The following is a 21,904-nucleotide window of genomic DNA, read 5'->3' on the forward strand; positions in this document are numbered from 1 at the left end:
GAAGCCTGGGGCTCACGGGGCGGGGGGGTGTCTCATTGGGATGGGGGGATGAAGAAGGGGACTGCTCCGGACAGGGGGCTGGGGAGGTGGAGGAGAGTGTTGGGTAGGAAGGGCTTGGGTCGGGTTTGGTGGAGAAGTGGTTTGGAGCAGCAAGAAGACGTGAAGGAAACATGGGCCTGTTAGATTGCTGGGGTTCCCTGTGGAAGAGCAGAAAAGCGAAGCCGATGGAGAGGTGGAACTGAAGTGGTTTCCCAGGTGAAGAAGAGGCGGGGGGGGAAGGGGAGAGCACTGAGGAGGTGGGACTGAGTGTATGGGACAACAGGGTAAAAGCAGTGGAGAAACCTGGTGTGTGGAACTTGGTTCTATTTCCGTGGTGTGAAGGGGCGAGGGGGAAGCAGGCAGTTAAGGTAGAAGAAAGTGTGGACAGAAGTAAGGGGGTGCAGGAGGATTTAGAGGAAAGAGAGGTTTTGCAGAAGGACCAGGAAAGCAGTGGAGAAGAGGAGATGGAAGTAAACCCCAGAGTATGCTGGAGTGTAGGATCCATAAAATAGCATGCAAGGGAGATGAAGAATGACCCTTTGACAGTGCTGGTTGCTCTGTCAGCCAGAGTCCTCCATCACGTCTGGTAACGTTCATGAATGAGGTGCCAGAGCCAAACCTGTAGATCCTTACAGAGGCTGACAGCGTACTGGTCAGTGTGGGGTTCTCTGTGGCTGCACACAAGTAAACCGAGTGTGGAAGTCTTTTATGGTGACCTAGACATCTAAGTATTTTTCCTTCAGTTAAAACTTTTTTTTTATTTTTGGTGTGTTGGATTTTATCATAATACCTGTAAGCTTAAAGCGTTTGTTCATAGTTTAAGAAAAATCTGAGAAAGGTTTGATTTAAGGGACTGGTGCCCCCGTCCATATGTAGGGAATGTAGCTGTAGTTCAGGCTTTACAGTCGTACCCTGCCTAGCACAACTCCAGCCTGGAGGCACTGACCTGTCCTTGGGGAGGAAAGATGATTAATTCTTGGCTGTCCGTGTCTTATGAACAGAAGCCTGAAAAGGCATAGCAGAAAACTAGCAGTCCCATACTGGTTTAATTTGTTTGTAGTTTATATTATCTATTCATAAAACTGGGGCTATCTTTATGGTAGTGCTGGTCTTTGTTATGTGTAAGTGTTGAAGTACTTCTGTGCAACGTGTAGCTGAGAAGTCAAGCTCAGATCACGGCAAGTAACGTCGTTATCTTTAGTGAGACCTTTGTGGTCAACCCTAACAGCATTTAGTCATAGTATTTTCATTTTGGAGTGTTTCAGGTCAAGATGCAGAATCAGTTACAGCTGTTGCAGTCGTTGTCTTCCGTACAGTATATTATGTCATGGGTGAAACTATAGGAAGAAGTCTGTGAAATGTTTTTCAGAGTCTTTAGACTGTTTCTCTCTCAGCTTTGTATATATGAGCATTAATATACAACCTGTTGTCTTAAACTGGGAAGAATTTACCAGAGCAGCTGAAGTTGAAGTTGTTTAGACTTGATGTAAGCTTCGTGGCAAAACTACCAGAGGATTTACACAGGTTAACTTGCAGTTGCAGGAAAGAGATGAGACGGTTCATTTCACTTCTGAATTGATCTCTCCAGAGGCCTATCAGGTTGTGTATTTGAGGTTAAATTGCCTAAGGTTTGGGGATTTTTTGTTTGTTTATTTCTTTGTTTTTAAATAATTTACTACTTTGTGTTTTTTTGAAATACTTCTTTAGTTTTAACAAGTCATTCTTTACCTCATTTAGACACTGAGGATGCCAGTGAAACTGATCTGGCAAAACACGAGGAGGAGGACTTTGTAGAAATGAAAGAGCAGTAAGTAACCCATTCTAATCAAAAGTAAGATAATGTTCTGTTTATTTGGTGTTTTTTTTGCATAAAACTTTGCGATGTTTTGGGCCAAGATTGGGGTTTTTAGGTGCCTAGCCCAATGTAATAGCCAATGAGTCCATATACTTGTATTTCTTCTCTCCTCAGTCACTTTCTCTGTTCTATATGTATTGAAGAAACTAAGCACTGCTACTGCTTTGAACAAAGAAATAGGTACGAGGAGTTTCTGGGAGCAGCTGAGTTTTGCTGCAAATGAATCCCACTGCAGACAGATCCTTCAAATAAAATAAAGCATCTACTCTATATAAGCCAAGCAAAAAGCAAGATGCCTGTTAAAACCTCTTAAACAGTAGAATACTAGTCCTGTCCAAGAAGACAGGCTTTTTGGAGACTGAAATAGTTTCCCTTGATGTTTCGGTGTATTTGCAGTATTTTGTGTACTTGCTTACTGGCAGAGACATGGTTTTATACAGGTCGGGAACACTTGTTAAACCACAGATATGTGAGAAAGGAAACGCAAGTTTGCAACAGCACCAGGAATAGACTCTGGGGGTTTTTGTAATGTCAAGATCTACGTGAGGAAAAGCCTTCTGTTTTATAAGTAGGGAACTAATACACAAATATTAAGACTTGACAAAGTGGCAGAATGATTCTGTTGTAAAGTTTCTGGTGTCTGTAGATCTAAACGTCATTTTAGATTCCGACATTTTTAAAAAAAAAAAAACACCACCCTATATTATCCTGAACTATTCCCAAAACAATGGTTTGGGTGCATTGTAAAACCAATGGCGTGGCAGGGTTTTTAGATGGAATGATAACTTTTCATTTGAATAATATTCTTGTAGTTGCTGTTTGTTTGTTTCCTGAAGTTCTTCTGAAAAGCTTTTAATTCCATGTAAATACATTGTAACCTACCTAAACAGATGGTGAAATAAATGGTGTATGGTTTTTTTCGAAGTAAAGTTGCATGCTCTCTATCTTTGCAGGATGTATCAGGACAAACTGGCATCTCTGAAGAGGCAATTACAACAATTGCAGGAAGGTAAGCTTTGAAGGGGATAGCTTTTCTTCCTAAACAATTTTCAGCACTTTTTAAAGGTCATAGGAGGATGAGGGTTTTGGAAGATGTAAGCAGCATCCTTCACTGAATGTGGCTCCCAGTCATGCTGCTTAGTGAAAAATGTCAGCCACTTCCCATCCTTTTTCCCTCTAAACACTTGTAGTTAAACCTCTGTGTCCTAAAGCATTTATTAAAAGGAGTAGTCGGCTTTCTGAAAAAATGGGGAACATGCTTATCAAAATAAGCAAGCTAGAACTGTAGTTTTCTGATTTCAGATACTAGTATTTGTGTTTCAAGTGGTGTATGGCTCCTTGAGAAAATTTAATACTTGGAAAAAATAAAGTGGGAATCCACATTTTTTTTCAACTAGGTACTCTTCAGGAATATCAGAAAAGAATGAAAAAATTGGACCAGCAGTACAAAGAAAGGATACGAAATGCAGGTAAGCTGAATTTCTTTCTAAGATGCTGCATACAACTTAAATTAACGTTTTTTTATAACATCTGAAAAAAAAAAAAAGGTAATTCTGTCCTTTAAAGAAAAGGAACTTGCTGGAGCAAAGGGTCCTTCTGCTTCTGAGGGTAGAGCATAGTTTTTTTTGAGAGTGCATGAAGCATGATGGGATCTATCTTGATTTTTTTAGATTTTTTTTTTCCATCATCAGCATTGTTTGCTGACTGTTTACTAAGCACCAATAAACAATTTCAGTCTTCATTTGTGTGCAAAAGCGCAAGTAAAAAAATTGTTTCATTTTTATCTGGCACCGTGCCTAGCCTACAGTCTCCCACTTCGGCTTGTTCTTTTGTGCAACTTACCTGAAACCTTCAGGTGCGCTGTTTGTTTTGGTTTGCAGGAATGGAAAGTTAGGACTACGTGCTTTCCCAAAGATCCGTTTTGTGCCCTGGAACAATTGATACAGAGGGTTTGCTGCTGAAACTGTTATTCTGTATAGTATATATGACACTGGATGGGCTGCCCGTACTTTGTGTTCTGGCGCTCTGTTTCAGGAGCGGAAGCCCAAGTTAATTTTTAAAGTGCCTAGCTCTCAGCCCTTCTGGGTAGCCTTTATTGTGTTACTGTGGAGAAATGGCTTGGAAATCAGATCTGTTTGCCTGCCCTCCCTCTTTCTTGTTTGTTCTCTTTCCAGTAGGTTCTTATCTTGGATACTGAAGCAGGGCTTTTTATAGAAGCTATTACGTGGAAATAGGAAATGTAGCTGTTCTTCCTTTAGAAAAGTTGGATGAATCCTGTAACGCCTGGGCCGTTACTCTGGGAAATATGACAGGCAGTGGCAGTTGTATGATGACTAACGTACTCCAACCTTTGAGTAGTATAAAGTGTATCTTTCATAAAGTGCTTGGGATGGTAAAGGATTTGCTTGAGGAATGTAAGTGAATTGAACTACTTCTTGTTAGCAGGAATCTGTCTTCTGAGACAGAATTTCATGAACACTAGAGCTGCATTCTAGTAATATTGGGTTGTTTTGATAAAATTAAGACTAACTGCAAACTTGTATTTCTGGCTGGCAAAGACCAGTGCTGCAGCAACATATTTCTTCCACAGGAGGGCAGATGGTGATAACTTTCAATTTTATAATAAAAAAAATCCAACTGCCTAGTACTACAGGAGGAATGGTCTTTTTTGTTTATCCTTCCCATGTTGAGGTTTTGGGGTTTGAGAATTCACAGTTTAGATCGACCTGTATTTGATTACCTCCATAATACTGCTTCCATGCTCAATTGGTAGAGCCCTTTGCAAACAAAACATTTGAGTTTTATTGGGCCGTTACCATCTTTGGTTTCTATTTTGTTGGTTTTTTAAATTATTTTTTAAAAAAAAAAGGCACAGTAGTACAGTGTTGCTACTACAGTCTTCTCTGAAACGTATTTGAAGCCTGTGATCTTTACAGAAGTTTTTGCTATTTCAAGTATTGCCAAAGCTTAATACGCTGGTGACTTATGGTGAGTTGAGGACTGATCAGGTGCCTTAGTTGGCTTCTCTTGCCACTACCTTGAGTAGAAACTTTGTTTTGGGCATTATGTCCTCCAGGAAACACAAGAAGGTTCCCATCCTGCTTAATTTCAAGTTGTTGGGAATTGCACAAACGTCAATAGCAGGACTATTTCACACCCAGAAATTCATTCTCCTGATCCATAGGTCTGACTTGAACTAATCATTGTCATGTGTTAGAACTTAACCTTCAGTGATACATAACAATTTCCTTGCTTGTTTTCTCAGGCATAAACAGCCTGAAGTGAGACACGTGTGAGTTGAGTAGATGAATCTGCTAACACATGCAGAATTATTTCTGAACCAGTCATTGCTGAAATTCATGAAGATGGCTTAAACTGTGAATTTTTGCCAGCCATACATTCAGATACATGTTTTAAGCTTCTATCTGGGAAGTTTATATCTGGTATTAGTTGATTGTAACTAAACTGGAAGAAAGATGGACTACATGCTTAGTACTGCTGGGAACAGTGGCTGAACTGAATAGTATGGAGTACTGCTTTGTAAGCTTTGCAAATCTGCTTGACAATCTGTAGAAAACTTCAATTAACAATATATTTTTGTGGAATTTTTTCCTAGTTACTATATTTTCAGCATAAAACTGCGATGTGAGAGTAGAGTTTGGATGAGTACATACACTATTTAGTTCACTGCCCCTCTTGGCTGCGATATTCAATGACTTAAAATGTTAGGGAAGTCATTTTGTGCATCTTTGAAGATAATAAATTAAGTCTGTCTTCTCTTTCAGAACTGTTCCTCCAGCTGGAAGTAAGTACTCTTAATTTATCAAAATATATATTAACTAGATGGAAGAGATTTAAACCTCCTGTTTCATCAATTAGTACTTGTGCTTGTTTTCCCAGAAGGCTTAAAGAAATTTTCTTCCTCTAGCTAGCATTATTACACTTGATGTAGTACAGCCTACTGCTGGTATTACTTCAAGTAATTTCTGGACTTTGTCATTAAAATAGAATTAAAAGAAGTATTTGCTCTTGGGCTGCTGTATACTGGCTGTGCATTTGGCTTGTTTAAAAAGCTTGTTTAAGGTAGTAAATGGTCGTGCTGTTAATAAATCTGAAGAGCTTTATGCTAGACACTTGGTCTGGTATGCAACATTAAAATGTTTTTTAAAAATAATGAATTCTTTTGCCAATATAGTACTGCTTACTTAGTCATTTTTAGATGGTTTTCTGTTGATTATGAATGTTGATAATCTTTAGAACTGGCTACAGTTTTGAACAGAAAAGCTAATCAATACAGCAGTTGAGAGAAGCTGTTGTGATATCATTAACTTGAGTCACTGGTTCCTTAGTTAACCTTTTTGTTCTTTTGCTTTGCATTAGACAGATCAGGTGGAAAAAAATTACGTCAAGGAAAAGAAAGCAGCAGCGAAGGAGTTTGAAGATAAGAAAATTGAGCTTAAGGAAAATTTGATTGCAGAGTTGGAAGAGAAAAAGAAGATGATTGAGAATGAAAAGCTAACCATGGAATTAACAGGAGGTAAAAACAAGATAGGCATCTGTCATTTCTCTTATCCAGTCCGCTACTGCTTAGAAAAAAAGATATAAAGGTAGCAATGCTGGTTTATACAGACAACTAGTGTGAAGGCTTTAAAGCTTTCCAAATGCCAACAGATATAGAACACAAATTGGTGGTCTTTTAAAGGAGAAAGCAGTTCATAATAAGATTCAGTGACCTGAATTACTAACAGTTGAATCAAAATAGTGGCGTGAAGCAGCGGAGTCGATAGGCTTTCTTAAATGCAGGGAAAGGGGCTTCTTTAGTTCCTGTGATCTCGCAATAAAACTATGGAGTTATGCCACAATATTGACCTAACCGGCGGTGCCAGGTTGTAAACTGTGTCCTCCTTTTCTCCAGTAATAGGTGGTCAAGAAGTTGAAGAAAGGCAAACAGTAAAGGTTGAAATATGCTAATTAAGCCAGAAAAATAGATTTGTGAGCTACGTTTGTGTCCAGACTTTGGGAAATGGACATTAAATGGACAGATTTCTTTCATGAGACCAGTTGGTACCCTTGGTGCCTTGGCAATGCTCTTTGCAGTAATTGACACAGTGGAGCTAAGTAAAGGGGTAATTAGCCTCCTCCTCAAATTGTGTTGCTGTGATACTGAACCAGAAGTCTGATTTGATTCTCTTTTTAAGAGCACTCGCTTATCTGTCCTCACTTCATGGACAGATAATGTTGGTTGTGTTGCTGAGGTCTGTCCATGCGTTAGACCTTTTATATCTTTCTTGCGTGGTATCTACAGAAGTTATATAAGCTAATAATTTAGTTAGTTTTCGGAAGCAAGAATTAAAACCTGTTTGGACATATTCAAGAGTGCTCTTGGCTTTGTACAAACTGTTAGGGCTAATTTGGTCTGGAAAACAGCTTGAGCTATGCTGTTTTCCTGATCTCTGTTTTTTTTTGTTTGGTTTTTTTTTTTTAAATTATGAAGTCTAGTCTGATCTTACAAACTGTGCCTTAGCCTTAACTTTCCTATTGTTATCCTTTGCCTGTGTCTGTTCACTACTAAGTTGGGATACTTGTAAGCAGATTTTCATTAGTAGATCAGGATCCGACTAGATCTTACCTTTGGAAATCTGCATACCAATGTTCTAGCAGTCTGAAGGAATCCAATTTCTCTATCCGTGGGACAGCTGTTAACATCAGGATTTGGATTTGCCTAGTTAAAGGAAGAGTGGGGAGGGGTAAAAAGAAGTATTTAGTAGTCTGATTTGGGGACCAGATTAATCCACTTCAGGGAAATGTGTCCCCCCATTGTTGGGTGTCCTGAAGAGATGAGCTGTTCCATCAAATATAACTCTAGGAAAAGGCATTTAAGTGTGGAGAAGAGATCCATTCTGTGTGTGTTAGCCCTCCCTTATCTCCTTCCTTCCAGACTAGCAGAAATGCAATGTGATTTCTTTAGAAGTAACAGATTTTGTGGAGAACATGCGCTGGAGGCTAAGAAATAAGAATAGTGGAACTGATGTGGACTTGATGGTTTTTACAACCTGTGGAAGTTCAGTGTATACAAGGATGCAAGTTAGCAACCTGATGCATAGGCTCATCTTGTGAGTGTTGTTGCAGTTTCATTAGGTTGCAATAGTTGTCTCCTGTTCTGGAGCATTGTGTAGTGTGATTCTTAACTATAAAGCCTCATGCAAGACTGTTTCAGGTTGAATCTGTTGGTGCTTTAGCAGCTCTTCAACTTCCTTTATAAAGTTTTCATGAATCTCTCGAGAATCTTCAAGTTCTTCAAATGTTTAACAGTAAATGCAAGACTCTCAAACTCTGGGTTTTTTTCTGACTTTCAGCTGACTTTTCAGAATTTTAAGATACAGGATGCTAAGATAAAGAGAGAAGAAAATTGATCTCTCTGCCTTATTCACATTTTAAGCAATATAGATAACTCTGTGACAACTCATTTGAAACTTAATTTTTAAAAAGGAGAAAAAGCCTTCCCGCCTTGGCTGCGTATCGCCTTGAGTAAGTGCTTCAAACCCCTTTTCTGAGGCTCTTGCAAATCAGTCTTAACAAATGAGAAGAATGGCTTATGTTCAACACAGTAAGTTACGTTTTTAGTGTCTGCAGGGCTATTAATGTTCAGTGTTTTTCAAATTCAGCTTTGAATTCTAGAGATAAGGTTTCTTTTGGCATACATTCAGTGGGTGGCACTTCTTTTTTTTTTTTTTTTTTTTTTTTTTTTAAACAGCTTTTATCATAATATTTGTTCCCTTGATGTGCAGCATGGTCATCCTTGTTCACCCTTGAGATAAGGAGTAAAGTAATTTGGTGTGTTTTGAACACGCATAGCTGCTTGAGGTTTGAGCATCTAGAGGGAGCCAAAGAGGCTTTATAGACTTAAGTGCTACCTAGGATGTGATTCAGGTGTACTTAAAGATGGGCGAATAATTCTCAACACATAGAAGGGGCGATGAGATGATGTGTTTAGCATTTAAGGTATGGTCTCTTGGCTGCCAATTCAAGATACCTTCATAAATTAAGGAATGATTTGTGACAGTTTGAGTAGTTCAGTTAAGACTATCTGTAGACATTTGGACAAACTGTAATTTCAGATAATTACTTGGTGATGAGACTAGTGTTTCAATTTTAAACAGATTTTTTTCTTTTTCCCCAGTGTCTATACTACAATTTATTTCCTGTCAACTGCTGCTCTCCATGTTCTTAATTAGGTTCATTTCATTAATGATAATTTGAAACATTTTTAGATAATCTGAATTTAAATATTATTTGTGTTTAAAATTGCTCCAGCAGACTTGTATCAGTCTTGCATGCAGTAATTATCTGTAGTCCTTTGACAAAGCTATTTTTCCAGCTTGAAGAAAAAGAAAGCAATTGATTTGTAGCTGATGTTTTACATGCTATTAACTATCCAAGTTTTGTTAGCGAAGAACTCCGTGAACTTTGCCTTTTAAATGATCTGTGCAAAAGCAGATAGCATTAGCATTAAAGAAATTTGCTCTGAATCCTTGTAGCATCATTGCACTTGTTATCTATGCCTGAAGGAGCTGTAAAATGCCCCCAAACCAACTGTGCCACTTCCAGCCAACGAAAGCTGTAACCATGGCATCACAACGCTGTTACTGAACAGTGACCTGGTATGAAAGAGAAACTTGTATTCACTGTCAGCAGTTCCAGCTTGGATGCAGGAAGCTATCACAAAAAAAATCCAATTTTCTGTATGAAAGATTATTTTCCTTGTGCCCTGTGTAGAAAACTGCTGCTTCTTACTCATTTCCCTCTGGTCTTATCAGCGCTCTATCTTCATTACTCTACAGATTCAATGGAAGTGAAGCCTATTATGACAAGGAAACTGAGGCGACGACCAAATGATCCAGTTCCTATCCCAGACAAGAGGAGGAAACCTGCCCCTGATATCCTTTTACAGAGGAATTGGAGGGCTATTGTATTTGAGGCCAGCGTGCTACCTGCATCTGTTGTTTTGTGCAGGAAGGAAAATGAAATGAGGTGCTAGGATCAGATTTTAATCTAGGAAATACTGAAGTACAATTTGTCATGTATAATGTGTGATAAACTAATGTAACACAACCAGTCTTTGGAGATCCCTTGGTATCCTAACTTAAACTTCACAGTGTTGTGAGATAACTTACTTGATTTTTTTTTTTTTTTTTTGTCAGTGAGAATGGTTTGAATTCTTCAGGCAATTTTTTTCACAAAGAAAAAACTTCAAAAGAACATTACATATAAATGCTGAGGTAATTGATTCCATAGATAGTAAATGGCTTTTTACATGAGCCAAAGCTTTTCTCATTTCAAGATGTGACAAAACATTTGCCAGAAAGATCATATGTGTCATATCAAACTAGTTTTTCCATTTCCGATAAAGGCTTCAGATCTCTAATCCAGAGAGTTGCATAGCAAAAGCAAGGAATGCTAGATTTGTTCTTTGAATAAAAAAAAAGAGATTAAAATCTGCCTTGTTTTTATATATCACAAGAGAGAGAAAAACATGTATATGTAATCCTTCTCTTCTGCCTTGTTGCATGTTTATTAAAATTAAAATGTGCCTTGGCTTCTGGAAATACGTTTTTAGCTCCTCTGTGATGATAGGCACTTTTTCTATTTGTATATTAAATTCACTTGGAAAGGAAGGCAATGATATTTGCTTTGCAGAGGCTTATTATTAGATTCCAAACTTGTATGGCTTAAATCAGATTAAAAAACCTTATCTTACGACTTCTGAGTGACTCACATTTTCTGAACGCAATATCAAACCTTGAACTTCTAGAGTTCATGCGGGATGATCACAAGCATCTCCAGTTTTAATTAACCTCTTTCTGGTTGGAGATTCTGTTCACTCTTTCGGGGGAAAAAAAAATCTATTTATTAGTGCCCCTATCTCATCCAAAATAGATGAGTTTCATAGTGAACATGACCTACTAATTGAGCATGATACAGCAGCCACAGTATGAAACTGTCTACCTTTCCTCACTGGGGAGAGGATTAAAGTCCATCAGAACCAAAATCCTTAAAATGCAGCCTAGCAGTTGTTAATTTTAGTTTAATACTTTGGATGCTTTTGACTTAACAGCTGTTTTGAAGAAACACTGTCATTAAAGCTGGGGGGAGGGTCTACTGCTTTGGATATTGTTTTCTTGCTGTGTACTTAGGGGTTTCTTGTGTGGAAATGACAGAGGAGCAATAGAAAAGGAAGATGCAATTGTGAAACTACGCAAAATGACAGCAGAGCTCTGATAAGGCTAAAATACACAATCTCAGAACACAGAAGTTATTGTTTTTGTTTTCAGGTGAATGGTAGGCTCTTATTTATCTTCATCCACACAAGGATGTGTTTTGTGCCTCTGGCTTTATTTTCTGGTTCTTTTTTGAGTTGTTTTTTGTGGGGCTTTCCCCTCTTCTCCCTATCTCTCTATTCCTTCTTACTGAGTTGCAAAATAATGAGTTTCTTTTCCTAGATTTGGGTGGGATTTGGCTTCATTGTATACAAAATCTGAAGCGAGTCTGTTGTGTTTCAGCTCCCAGGTTGTTCTCTACAGAAATGCAAGATGAAAAATACTGAAAATGCTAGTGCTTGATGCCCCCGTGAAGTAAATGTCAATGCACTAAAGGTTTTTCATTGATGGTTATGTCTGAATAAGTTAAAATGATTTTGCAATCTATGTGCTGCTAAATATGAGACTCTGTGGAGATGGACTTGTATTAATTCATATGACAAAAAAAGCTCAAGTATGACATTTATTAAAATCTTGTGCAACTTTACAGAAACCTTTTGGCTTACATTTAGTCAAGTGAAATGTCATTGACCTTTAATTTTTAGCCTTGATTGTCAAGAGCTTATGGGAACCTTAATTCTGAATACCTCAGCTAAATTATTTGTTGACTGATGAGCAAATAATGGAGGACCTGAGAACACTGAATAAGGTAGGGATTATTGCTTGATTTGTATTTCTTTGTTTTAAAGAGAAAGCTAATGCTTTCCCCTGAAGAGAACAGAGCCCTGTTTTATGTTCCTTTTTGAGATGTGGGACTATTTCATCCCAGTAGGCTTTCTGAAGTAACACAATAAAAGATTTAGCAAGATGGTATCTCCTCTCTTTTATTTTAATACGTTTAATTAACCTAATTAAAATAACTGTCATCTAAAAATGTTACCTTTTGTCTGAACCAAGTGATGAGCTGTCTTAAGGAGTTTCTTTCTTCCTCCGCACGGCTGAACAGATGTTAACACGTCTTTCTGCGAGATCACAGGCTGCCTCTGTTTTAGGCCTTAGTGTGGGGTGGTGGTTTTTAGGGGGTTTTTTTTTGTTTTTATTTTTTATCTCCCCAGTGTTGTGATACTTCAGCAAGCTGGATAGGGTGCACTGTGTATGTTTACAGTTTTTCTAGATTTGGTTAAGCTATTGTTTTCATGCTAAACACCCCTAAGGTTTATGTAATTTCTTACCATAGAGGCTGCTTATTAAGGCTTTTGAGGATGGTAGCGGAGCATGTTTTTTGTGCCAGCTGTTGAGGTGTCTCTAATGATTTCTCTCCTGTATTTCATGTACCCTGAGAAACGTTGGATCATGTTCAAAAATACAGTGTGTTAGATGGGTTTGGTTTTGACTTGTTTTAGTGGATTATCTGAATGCTCTGAAGTTCAGTTTGTAGACCTTTTGTATCATGACACTGATTATCTACACCTTTGGCTGTTTATAGCATGCTGTTCTGGTTATGTGTTATGCCACTTAACGGTACATTTAAAAAAAGAACCATTTAGAGTACGGAAAGTAAGACTGTCTGAAATTACTACAGCAGACTTCTGTGGCTCATGTCATATCTCTAATGCTTCTTTGCTCTCTTTCCACATAGCTTAAATCACCCAAGAGACCAGGTGAGTTAACAGTTGCATTGGAACTTGTTCACAGTTTTTTTGTTTTGAAGAGAGAATTCTATTGTAGACTTTTTAACTGTACAATTGCTGACTGTGTAATTTGACCGTGTAATTGTTTTGACTGTGTAATTGCTGTTTTCTGTGTAGCTGCTATGGCAAATGGGTGCTGTGTGGAGTCTCTTTGTCTGTTCTGAAGTTTGCCAGGGATGGGAAGGGAGGCGTATGCATCTTTGGTGGCTGAAACATTTGGGCACGGGACAATCTAACTGTGTAAAGAGATTTTACTATTATATTCAGATGCATCTGGGCAGCTTGTCTGCTTGTCAGGTAGATGGAGGGATTGAGAACTTACGGTTTTATGCCCTCAGCTCTCTAGATGTGTTTGTACACTTTATTTCAAGACTTGCCTAAATAATTCTGACCCTATTTAATTACTATAGACTAGAATTAAGAGAAAATCAAAGACATATTGTCTATCACCTACCTATCAACATTTTTTCAGGTAAATGTTATATTTCAGTGAATACTACAATTTATATACTCAAGGCAGAGGTTGAATTATTCGTCCCAATAGAGAATATTTTTCTGATGGAAACCTGAGTTTGTAGCTTTCTGTGCTTGTTATTTCTGCTTAATATGACCTTATTAATTGCAATTCTGCAGTTAGATGTGCTACGGTGTGGTAGACACACGCTGGGCTTAAACACAGTCTCTCTCCTGTTCTCAGCCTCTCCCTCCTCTCCCGAACACCTCCCAGCTACACCAGCAGAGTCTCCGGCACAGCGGTTTGAAGCCCGGATAGAAGATGGAAAACTCTACTATGATAAGAGATGGTAAGTCCTGGTAAATTTCTGTTCTAATCAGTCTGAGCCTTGTGTCGTGAGGAGACAAAGAATGCAGAGAGAAAAGGCTTTCATAAAAGAATTTGAGGACAAAATGTTTTTGGGCAGAGGTTAGCCACTTCCTTCAACGGCTAATCATTGCGACTTTGGTAAATCAGATGTGGTAATAGAGTGTTTAGACCACATAGACTTTCAGGAGTAACTACTGCCTTGAATAAAAGGAGACTTAAATCTTTTCCATGGAGTCAGTAGCGCTGACACTTGGGAAACATTTCTGTCAAACCTAATGTTAAGTAAGAGAGCCACCAGCAGACGCGGTGTGATGTAGCTGTGAAGCCAGTCAGCTAGGATACAGATACTCTGTGAGTGCAGGTACAGTGGTGTCGGCAGTATTCACAATCCTGGTGTTTAGTTTTGTAGAACACTAGCCCATCGTTCCACAAGGTGGTGGAAGAAATGCTGTGCACCAGATGAGCAGAGTGAAAAATGTTTCTAATAAATCCAAATAACCTTTAAAGACCAACCCCGCATGGGAGAAGCAACTTCAGAATTGCTGATTGGATTTAGCTCTGTTAAGTTTTATGGGCATGTAGCTGTGCAAGCCTCACAAAACACAAGGAAAATATTAAATTTTGCAGAGAAATCTTAGTAGGTCTTACACTTAACCCATGAGACATGCAAAACGGAATAATCAAGGGGGCAATCTAGTACTCCTTGAGCAGAAAGCAATTTGCAAGTCGTATCGTTATTTGTAGCCTACTTTGGTGTTCTGGTGGCTCAAAATAACAAGTGACGAGGTTGTAATTTTATCATGGGAAATGATAGGTGTGAAGCTTGTTTTCTACACAGCAGCCATCTTGCACAGTTGGTCAGTTTTTCCTTCTGCTAGTCTTCTGACAACGAAGTTTCATCGAGGGTTCAATGTATACAACTCTGATAAAAGCTGCTGCCTGGAGCTTAAACTTCCGTGAAACGTAAAGCAGACACGAACTGAACAGGCTACTTGTCACTTCACAAATTCATTATGTTCTTTTTTTGCTTTCATAATTTTTTTTGTGTAAAGTGACTATCCTCTAGGATATATTTGGATGAATAACCTGTTCTTCAGAATTTTTAAGCATGTGGAGTACTGTAAAGTGTTGCATAAGTAAAGGAAAAAAAAAAAGGAAGGATGGAATCTGGAGTAATCTGTCAGTAAAACTCCCGATCTCCTACCAAATTTAAACCTGGGAGAGCTTCAGTGAGCCCAGGTGAATCTCTCAAAAGCACCAGCTCTCTCTGAAAGGTATCTAGTTGGGACATAAAACACTAACAGATATTTTCATCTTGCTGAATTCAATTGTCACGGGGGTCTCACTGTCAGAAATTCCAGCTGTTGCCTTCCCTGTCTTCCTTGTTCTTATGCTGTTTTAAGATAAGTATTTTACATTTTTTGGCTGTAATAATCCTGCTTACATTTTTTGATTGATAGTAATAGTACTTGTGCAAAGTAGCTGGTATTTTAAAATAATGAAGTAACTCTTGATAGTGGGAGGCTAATTTTTTCTAAGGTGTATTAAGGCCGTAGCTGCTGGCACACACCAGAAATAATAAAAGTGACAGCTCAGGAGTGACTCCTTTCTCTGTTTCCTGACAGCAGCCACGAAGGACTATTATCTCAATGTAGTGAATGTTTAAGGCTAGTAATGGACTTCCTAAGGTCTTGCAGAGACATTTCACAAACATATCTCCAAAGTGGAGACTTTGTATAGGGAGTTTCAGCTGGATGTGGAATTAGACTTTAGTTTTTTATCCTCAGTCAATTTGCTCCATGCCCCCTGTCAGATCCTAAAATACAGTTCACTGTGAAACAACCATGTTTTTGCTTTTAGCTTTGTCTGCATACAATAACGCAGAGTGATTTCTTTCAATCTTCTGATGGAGATGCAGTTGAAAATCTTGACCTTTCAGCAAAATATTTTGTAGCAGAAAGTGGAATTATTTCTGCTTGCCTCACTTGTCAGTATTGTGGTGTATTTTACCTACTGCAAAAGCAAGAGTTGTTTGGCACTTTTCTTCTCTTGAAAGCCAACTTAAATTCCATTGCATTTTTCATCTGAAGTATTTTCCTCAGTTCTACCCCTCTATTCCCCTGTGGGTATATAAACTCGGCAAAAGGCTGGGACATGAACATGTAATTGAGATGTACCAGGCTGTTGTGCCTTCAGTTGACCTGTCTCTCTGCGTGCCTGAAGCATGAGAGAGTTGAGACAACTCTTCAACGAAAAAGTGCTGAACTAACCTGTTACCTCACCTTTTCTGTGCACAGTTAACGGATTTACTGATGGATGGTAACTTGTGATGTGAAATCCAGGGGCTGAAGCCAGCTTCATGTGTGTCATTAGCTTTGGAATTCACTTATAATCAAAAACTGGAAGCAACAGCTTTGAGTGGAAAATTATTTCATTATCTGTACAGGCACAGATACCACTTGAGAGCTGTCATTTGCAGTGGTATCTTCTGCACTCGGAAGCTTGTGCACTGTTCTGTCAAGATCATCAATTCTCCTTGCTTAAGCACTGATAGTATGGCATGGTAGGACACTGCTGGACTGAAATTTTTATGTCTTATCTTAGTGAGGTCTGGTTTGTAGTAGCTTATACTGTTCCTTTATATCCATTAACAATCATCTGAGCTCAGTAAACTGAGTTTTTGGGCTCAGATCATTGCTGCTATTACATCGCCCTGGAACCCACTGACATCCTTTCTGTTCAAATGAGGGAGAAAGAATAATGGTAGCGCACAAGTGTCTAAAGGTTGCAGAATTTGAGGTGGTTTTTTTTAATTACCTCACCCAGCCCATTGGTAATGAATATGTTTGGAAGGCTGAAAGCTGACACTATCATTCTTGTTACTGGCAAGCAGTGTGAAAATTCTGAGTAATGAGCCAGTAGGAAAAGATTATGGAATAAACTATTGGAAGACTTCCATATTTACAGTATGGTTATTGTAGAAATAGCTGTAAAGATTATGTAAATCCATGCATTTTGACAAATGGCTGTCAGCCAATCAGACTGCAGGGAGTTGCATATTGAGTAGCTGCTGAGGGAATCTCTGTGCAGTGATTCTGCAACTTGGATTGCCCAGTTAAATATGAAGCACATCATGATTAGGGTAAAGGTGGAAATACAGTTATGCTTTTATAACTATAAAGCATTTTGGTGCTCTCTTGATTAAGATTATTTACTTACAAATAATCTGTTTCAGAATAATTAGTTCTGCCTACAGAACTCTCCCAGGCAGAATAAACAGAAACTAGGGAGTTCTGTCTAGCACACTGTTTTTGCAGCACTTACCAGAAACATGGTCTGCGAAGAAGGCAAGACCATGAAATCAAGCAATTCAGAGTTATGAATTTTGAAGTTTTTACTTTGTTTTATACAAAATGCACTAAGAAAAATATATAGCATGACTAAAATATGATCTAAAAGGGGGAAAAAAATTGATATGCTTAGACATGGCCTCCTTGTGGCAGGTATATACAGCTTCTTAAGAGTCGGTTACCCATCACTTACCAGTTTGGATATTTTCACAAAATAAGACAGTATTAGAAATTTGAGGTCTCTGTTTAAACAATATATAGACTGCACTGATTGAGTACAATTCACTTTGTTGTTGTTGCACTAGTAATTTTGTATTGGGGAATGTGAGTAACTTTTTAGTATCTGTGATTCGCTCTGTCACATTTTATCAGGCATAATATTTGCCTTCTAAAATCCATCCTGTGTCTGAAATGTGAAAGGCTAGTTTGATTAACTCATGAAACATGGGCTTATGGTCAATCAGTGTTCTCCTATCTTGTGGCTTGGTACTGTGCTCCTCCCTCTTTCAGATGTGAAAACTGTTTTCGGTAATCTGCGTACAAAATTGAATGTGAATTGAGAGTGTTCCATGCATTCTGAAGCATCATTTGAATGCGAAGTGTGTGTGTGTAGAATCAGACCACGCGCTATGTTGGTGAAGATGGGGAAAGTGGTGTGGAAAGAAAGACAGACTTCACGTTTCTCTATCCAAATGTTTGTAGAATTCTAGCTTTATCAATCTTACTACTGTTTCTTTTCTCAGTCTTTGGACAGCTAATGGTTTCATGTGTTTTTTGGTTTTTTGTTTTTATTTTTATTTTTGCAGGTACCACAAGAGCCAGGCTATTTACCTGGAGTCTAAAGAGAACACTAAGATCAGCTGTGTGATCAGTTCTGTGGGTGCCAACGAGGTAGCGGGCTGCTTTTGTTTTTCATGGGAGTGGGGAAAGCTGTGGGTCAGTGTAGGCAGGTAGATAGCTGTCTAGTAAGGACTAAGAGAAAATCAATATTACTATCAGAAAAGATGTAGTTGTCTGGTGTTTAAAGAAGCTGAATCCAAGATAAAACTGAGTTGAGAGATCTCTTCTTGAGAGAGATCTGAGATGGGAAGAGACTTGCTGTGTTTCTAAAGAATGATCCTACATTTTGCAAGTAGTGGTTTGGCAGGCAGGAAAAATGGGGAGAACTGACATGTTGCATCTCATTAGCACTAAATTAATAAGTTCCATTTCCATTATTTCAAGAACATACATACAGTTATTATTAATGCAAAATTTAAAAAAAAAAAAAAAATCCCATTGGGAATCCAGAAGAAGATGAGGAAAAATTTTTGTCACCAAATTTATCTGTTATAAGGGGAGAAAATTCTTCCTGCTAACCTGAGTACGTGTGTTGTGAAGTAAGCTGGCAGCATTCATCACCTACTTGGGAGATAGGGCAGGTGAGTCATTTGTCTGAGACAATTTCTTGTGGCTAATGATTAAGGCTTAGAGAAGCAGGTGAAGAGGGGTGCGTGCCCAAGATTGACGTGAATCTTGCTGCAAAATAAGCTTAGTGCTTGAGCAGTGCATCAGTTGGGCAAAGGGAGCAGTTTATTCTTCACTTGCAGATTCCAGACACTTCAGGGAAAGAAATGATAGACTTGAACGCAATTCTCTTCAATCAGCCAATAAAGTAACTTTAATTTGTTTTGGCAGCTAAGGGAAAATATTTTATTTTCAACAAAATGAGTTGCATATGGGATATGCTTTGTATCACAACTGTTCTCCTTGCAATAACAGTTGTTACCCTCAACGGTTGGTTATTTAGATAAAGTAGTAGTAGTGTGCTAACAGATGCGTTAAAAATATAGTACTGCTAATTTGATTAAAGTTATTACTGTTAACTTAAAACATTAAAACTCAATCTTTTGGGGAGCATCTTACCCAAAACCTGAAGGAAATGCAATCCATTATAATTGCATGAATTCCACTTCAAAGTGAGACAATAAGTTTTGGTTTAGTTTTGTGGAGGTTTTTTGAGAGGCTGGGGAGGAAGCATGGCAGTTGTTTGCCCTGTGATGGTTCCTTGCAACAATATAAAGCCAGGGGAGATAAATACTTAACACTGAAATGAGACGGTGTTCTCTTAGGAGTGCAATGTGCACACCTTGGATTTCATCACACATTCAAAAGCATGGTTGCCAAACTATGATCTTATTGGGTCCTGCTTGAATTTAGAAGCTAGAAGGCAGACCGAGATTTGAGGTCCCTAATTGTAGACTGGAGTCAAAAGTTGATAGCATTTCTAAAGGGAGTAAAGTTATTCAAAGGAACTTTACCAAAAATACTTGTAGAGTGTCTCCCCATCAGCATTTCCATTAATGCTCAAAGTGAAAAGACTTAACTAAGAAACGTCAGAGATATTATGGCATACAGTTGCCACCTTGTGGCTGGGGAAAGGAAGTAGTTAACAGTGTATCAGAGGCATCTTTGATCATATGAAGGTCTAAATCAGTTTTCTTAAACTGGATTTGAATTTTGTAATTGGCAATGGGCCTCTCCAACACAGAGTCTGACCTATGATCATCGCCCTTAAAAAACAAACGAAAAATATCTTCCCAGGCCCAAATTCTTTAGAACTTGGTGATGTGTTTAGACCTAAACAGAATATATTTGTATTACTTCCAATGTGATTTCCTTGGAAACTGTGAATCAAATACTGTGTTGGTGGAAATCATTGGCCAAGTGCATGAAACCAATTCAATCATTTGCCTTTTGACAATAATAAACCCTTTGGTACGTGCAAGAAAGTTTTTATTCCCATGAGTTTATTCAGCAGTCTTGGCTTGTTGGAAGTTGAAAAATGGAGGAAGCGTATTTTTCTTTTACAGTCTAGGAATAAAAGAAATTCAAAGATGGATTTGGTTGTTTCTATTCACCATCTCCTTCAGTTCTTTAGAATTAATAGATGTTATCTTCTGATTGCAAAATACATTGTATGTCTAAAACATCAGTTTTAAGTTCAGAATATGTCTTGATGCTTTTATTTTTCTGAGCTGTGTGGCCCATTTTAGTGTTAATAGGTAATTTCACTGTTGTGGTCACTTAAAACTGAATTTTAATTTTCCTCCAAATGGAACTTAACAAAGCAGTTAACTTTAGCAAAACAAATATACCATTCCATCGTATTGGGATGGAACGTAAAACTGTACATGTTTGTTGTACAGTTGCTCAGAATTTGTAGATTTAAGAATCCTTTTGGTTAGTAAAATATACCAAATTCTTGGAAACGTTGCAGTGGAGTGATGATTATCAATGAAGGTGGATTCTAATTTCTCTAGAGAAATGACTGAAGTACAAATGCAGGCAAATATTATACTTATTTTATATTGAGGGCTTCTGCTAGTAAAGTCAATTTATAATTAAAATAATAGAGTTAAATCAATCTACTGTGCTAGGCCTGTAGCTAATATGGTATCTAAAAAAGAAGTTTTGGATAAATCGCATGCCAGCACTGACTTTATAGTCTTTTGCAGTAGGCAATATTGTGTCCTAAAACACTCTAGCACTAAGAGCTGGATAAGTCTTATTTTCCACGCATTTATTTAAATATGTTTAAATGCATTAGAATGATAAAATGCAGAGGAGTTTTGCTCAGATTTGATTTTTAAAGTACAGGTATTTGGATCTAAACTTCTTGAAAGTTATTTTTATTTTTTAAAAATTCTGAGTGGCTGCCTCCATGGAAGCAATTTGTCCTTTGAAACATACTGTATATCAACAAGTTATGTGAATTCTTCCACGCAGGTATTTAAAAAAGAGGCCCTTTTATCTTCAGTTACAATTTATTTAATACATTGTGAGAAATGCTTCACTGAACAAACTCGGAATAAGCTTTTCATTTGACTAATAGTTACTTGTCTGGGCAAATCCCAGGATAGATAATTTTATATCTGTGGATCTAGAGAGACTTACTCTTGATAAGGTAAAGCTTAATGCCAGAGTTCTGTTGCGAACTGTAGCAGGAGGAAACTTGCTTTCCTGATGATGCTTGGAAAGAGTAATTTTTCTTGATGACTGTTCTGAGCAGTAAGTTAAGGTGGTAAAGTTAGAAACCTTATTTCATTTTCTACTCAGGTTGCAAATGCCTAATATGGGGAGGGAGAAGGGCTTAAGCTAAATCATCTGTGCACCCTGAGTAACAGAGATGTTCAGATCTTGCAATAAGAATACCTGGACTTATTTGTCTGTGTATTGCTTACTGTGGGTTTTCCCTTTTTCTCCCCAATATATCTCCCTGCCCCTTTCTTTTTTTCTTTCATTCAGATCTGGGTGAGGAAAACCAGTGACAGCACAAAGATGAGAATCTATCTGGGACAGCTGCAGCGAGGTGTTTTTGTGATTCGTCGACGATCAGCTGCGTGACTGTATGCTCTTCCTTGGTTGTTTTGTTGTTTTTTTTTTTTTTAACAGATAGACAAACCTCTAATGGGGAATGGCAGTCTGTTCACTCCTCTTAGCAGCAGAGAACACTGTCATGACCTCTTACGAGACAGTTTGTGGCTGGCCACATAATCCCCAGTAGTCCTTAAATCTTTAGTGATACCCAAGCACTGCCCTGGACTATTTCTGGATTTTGCATCAAGCTTCTCTATGCTTTCTTTATATTTTGGGTGACTATTTAAGAAGATTTTGCATCATACTTTTTTTCATCATTGTTTCATGGTGCATAGATGGGACTCGTATGTTGAAAATAACGTAACATTTATGTTTTGAATCATACCAATGGAAGAAGCTTTGCTTGTCAAGACCTGAGGTTATTTGTTCTTTTTGGTTTTGTTTTCCTGCAAGGCTCGGGATGTTGGGCAAAAGGAGATTAATCTTGCCAGCTTTCAGCTGAGATGCATCTGTAGTACCTGGTATATGAC

At 38.1% G+C, this 21,904-nt stretch overlaps 1 protein-coding gene across 1 annotated transcript; it reads left to right on the forward strand.

Annotated features, from left to right (window-relative positions):
- Window positions 1–1,776: 1,776 nt before the first annotated feature.
- On the forward strand, window positions 1,777–21,653 carry SUDS3 (suppressor of defective silencing 3 homolog (S. cerevisiae); the record flags this gene model as incomplete). The annotated part of the gene is made up of 11 exons (XM_009575257.1): window positions 1,777–1,846; window positions 2,848–2,903; window positions 3,292–3,363; window positions 5,680–5,699; window positions 6,275–6,431; window positions 9,736–9,831; window positions 11,799–11,860; window positions 12,791–12,812; window positions 13,540–13,645; window positions 17,822–17,906; window positions 21,303–21,653. Coding segments are annotated over 11 exons (845 nt in total), but the record flags the coding sequence as incomplete, so codon positions are not given.
- Between the last annotated feature and the right edge of the window lie 251 nt (window positions 21,654–21,904).

Source organism: Fulmarus glacialis, unplaced genomic scaffold (assembly GCF_000690835.1).
Source record: "Fulmarus glacialis isolate BGI_N327 unplaced genomic scaffold, ASM69083v1 scaffold19023, whole genome shotgun sequence".
Classification (NCBI taxonomy): Eukaryota; Metazoa; Chordata; class Aves; order Procellariiformes; family Procellariidae; genus Fulmarus; species Fulmarus glacialis.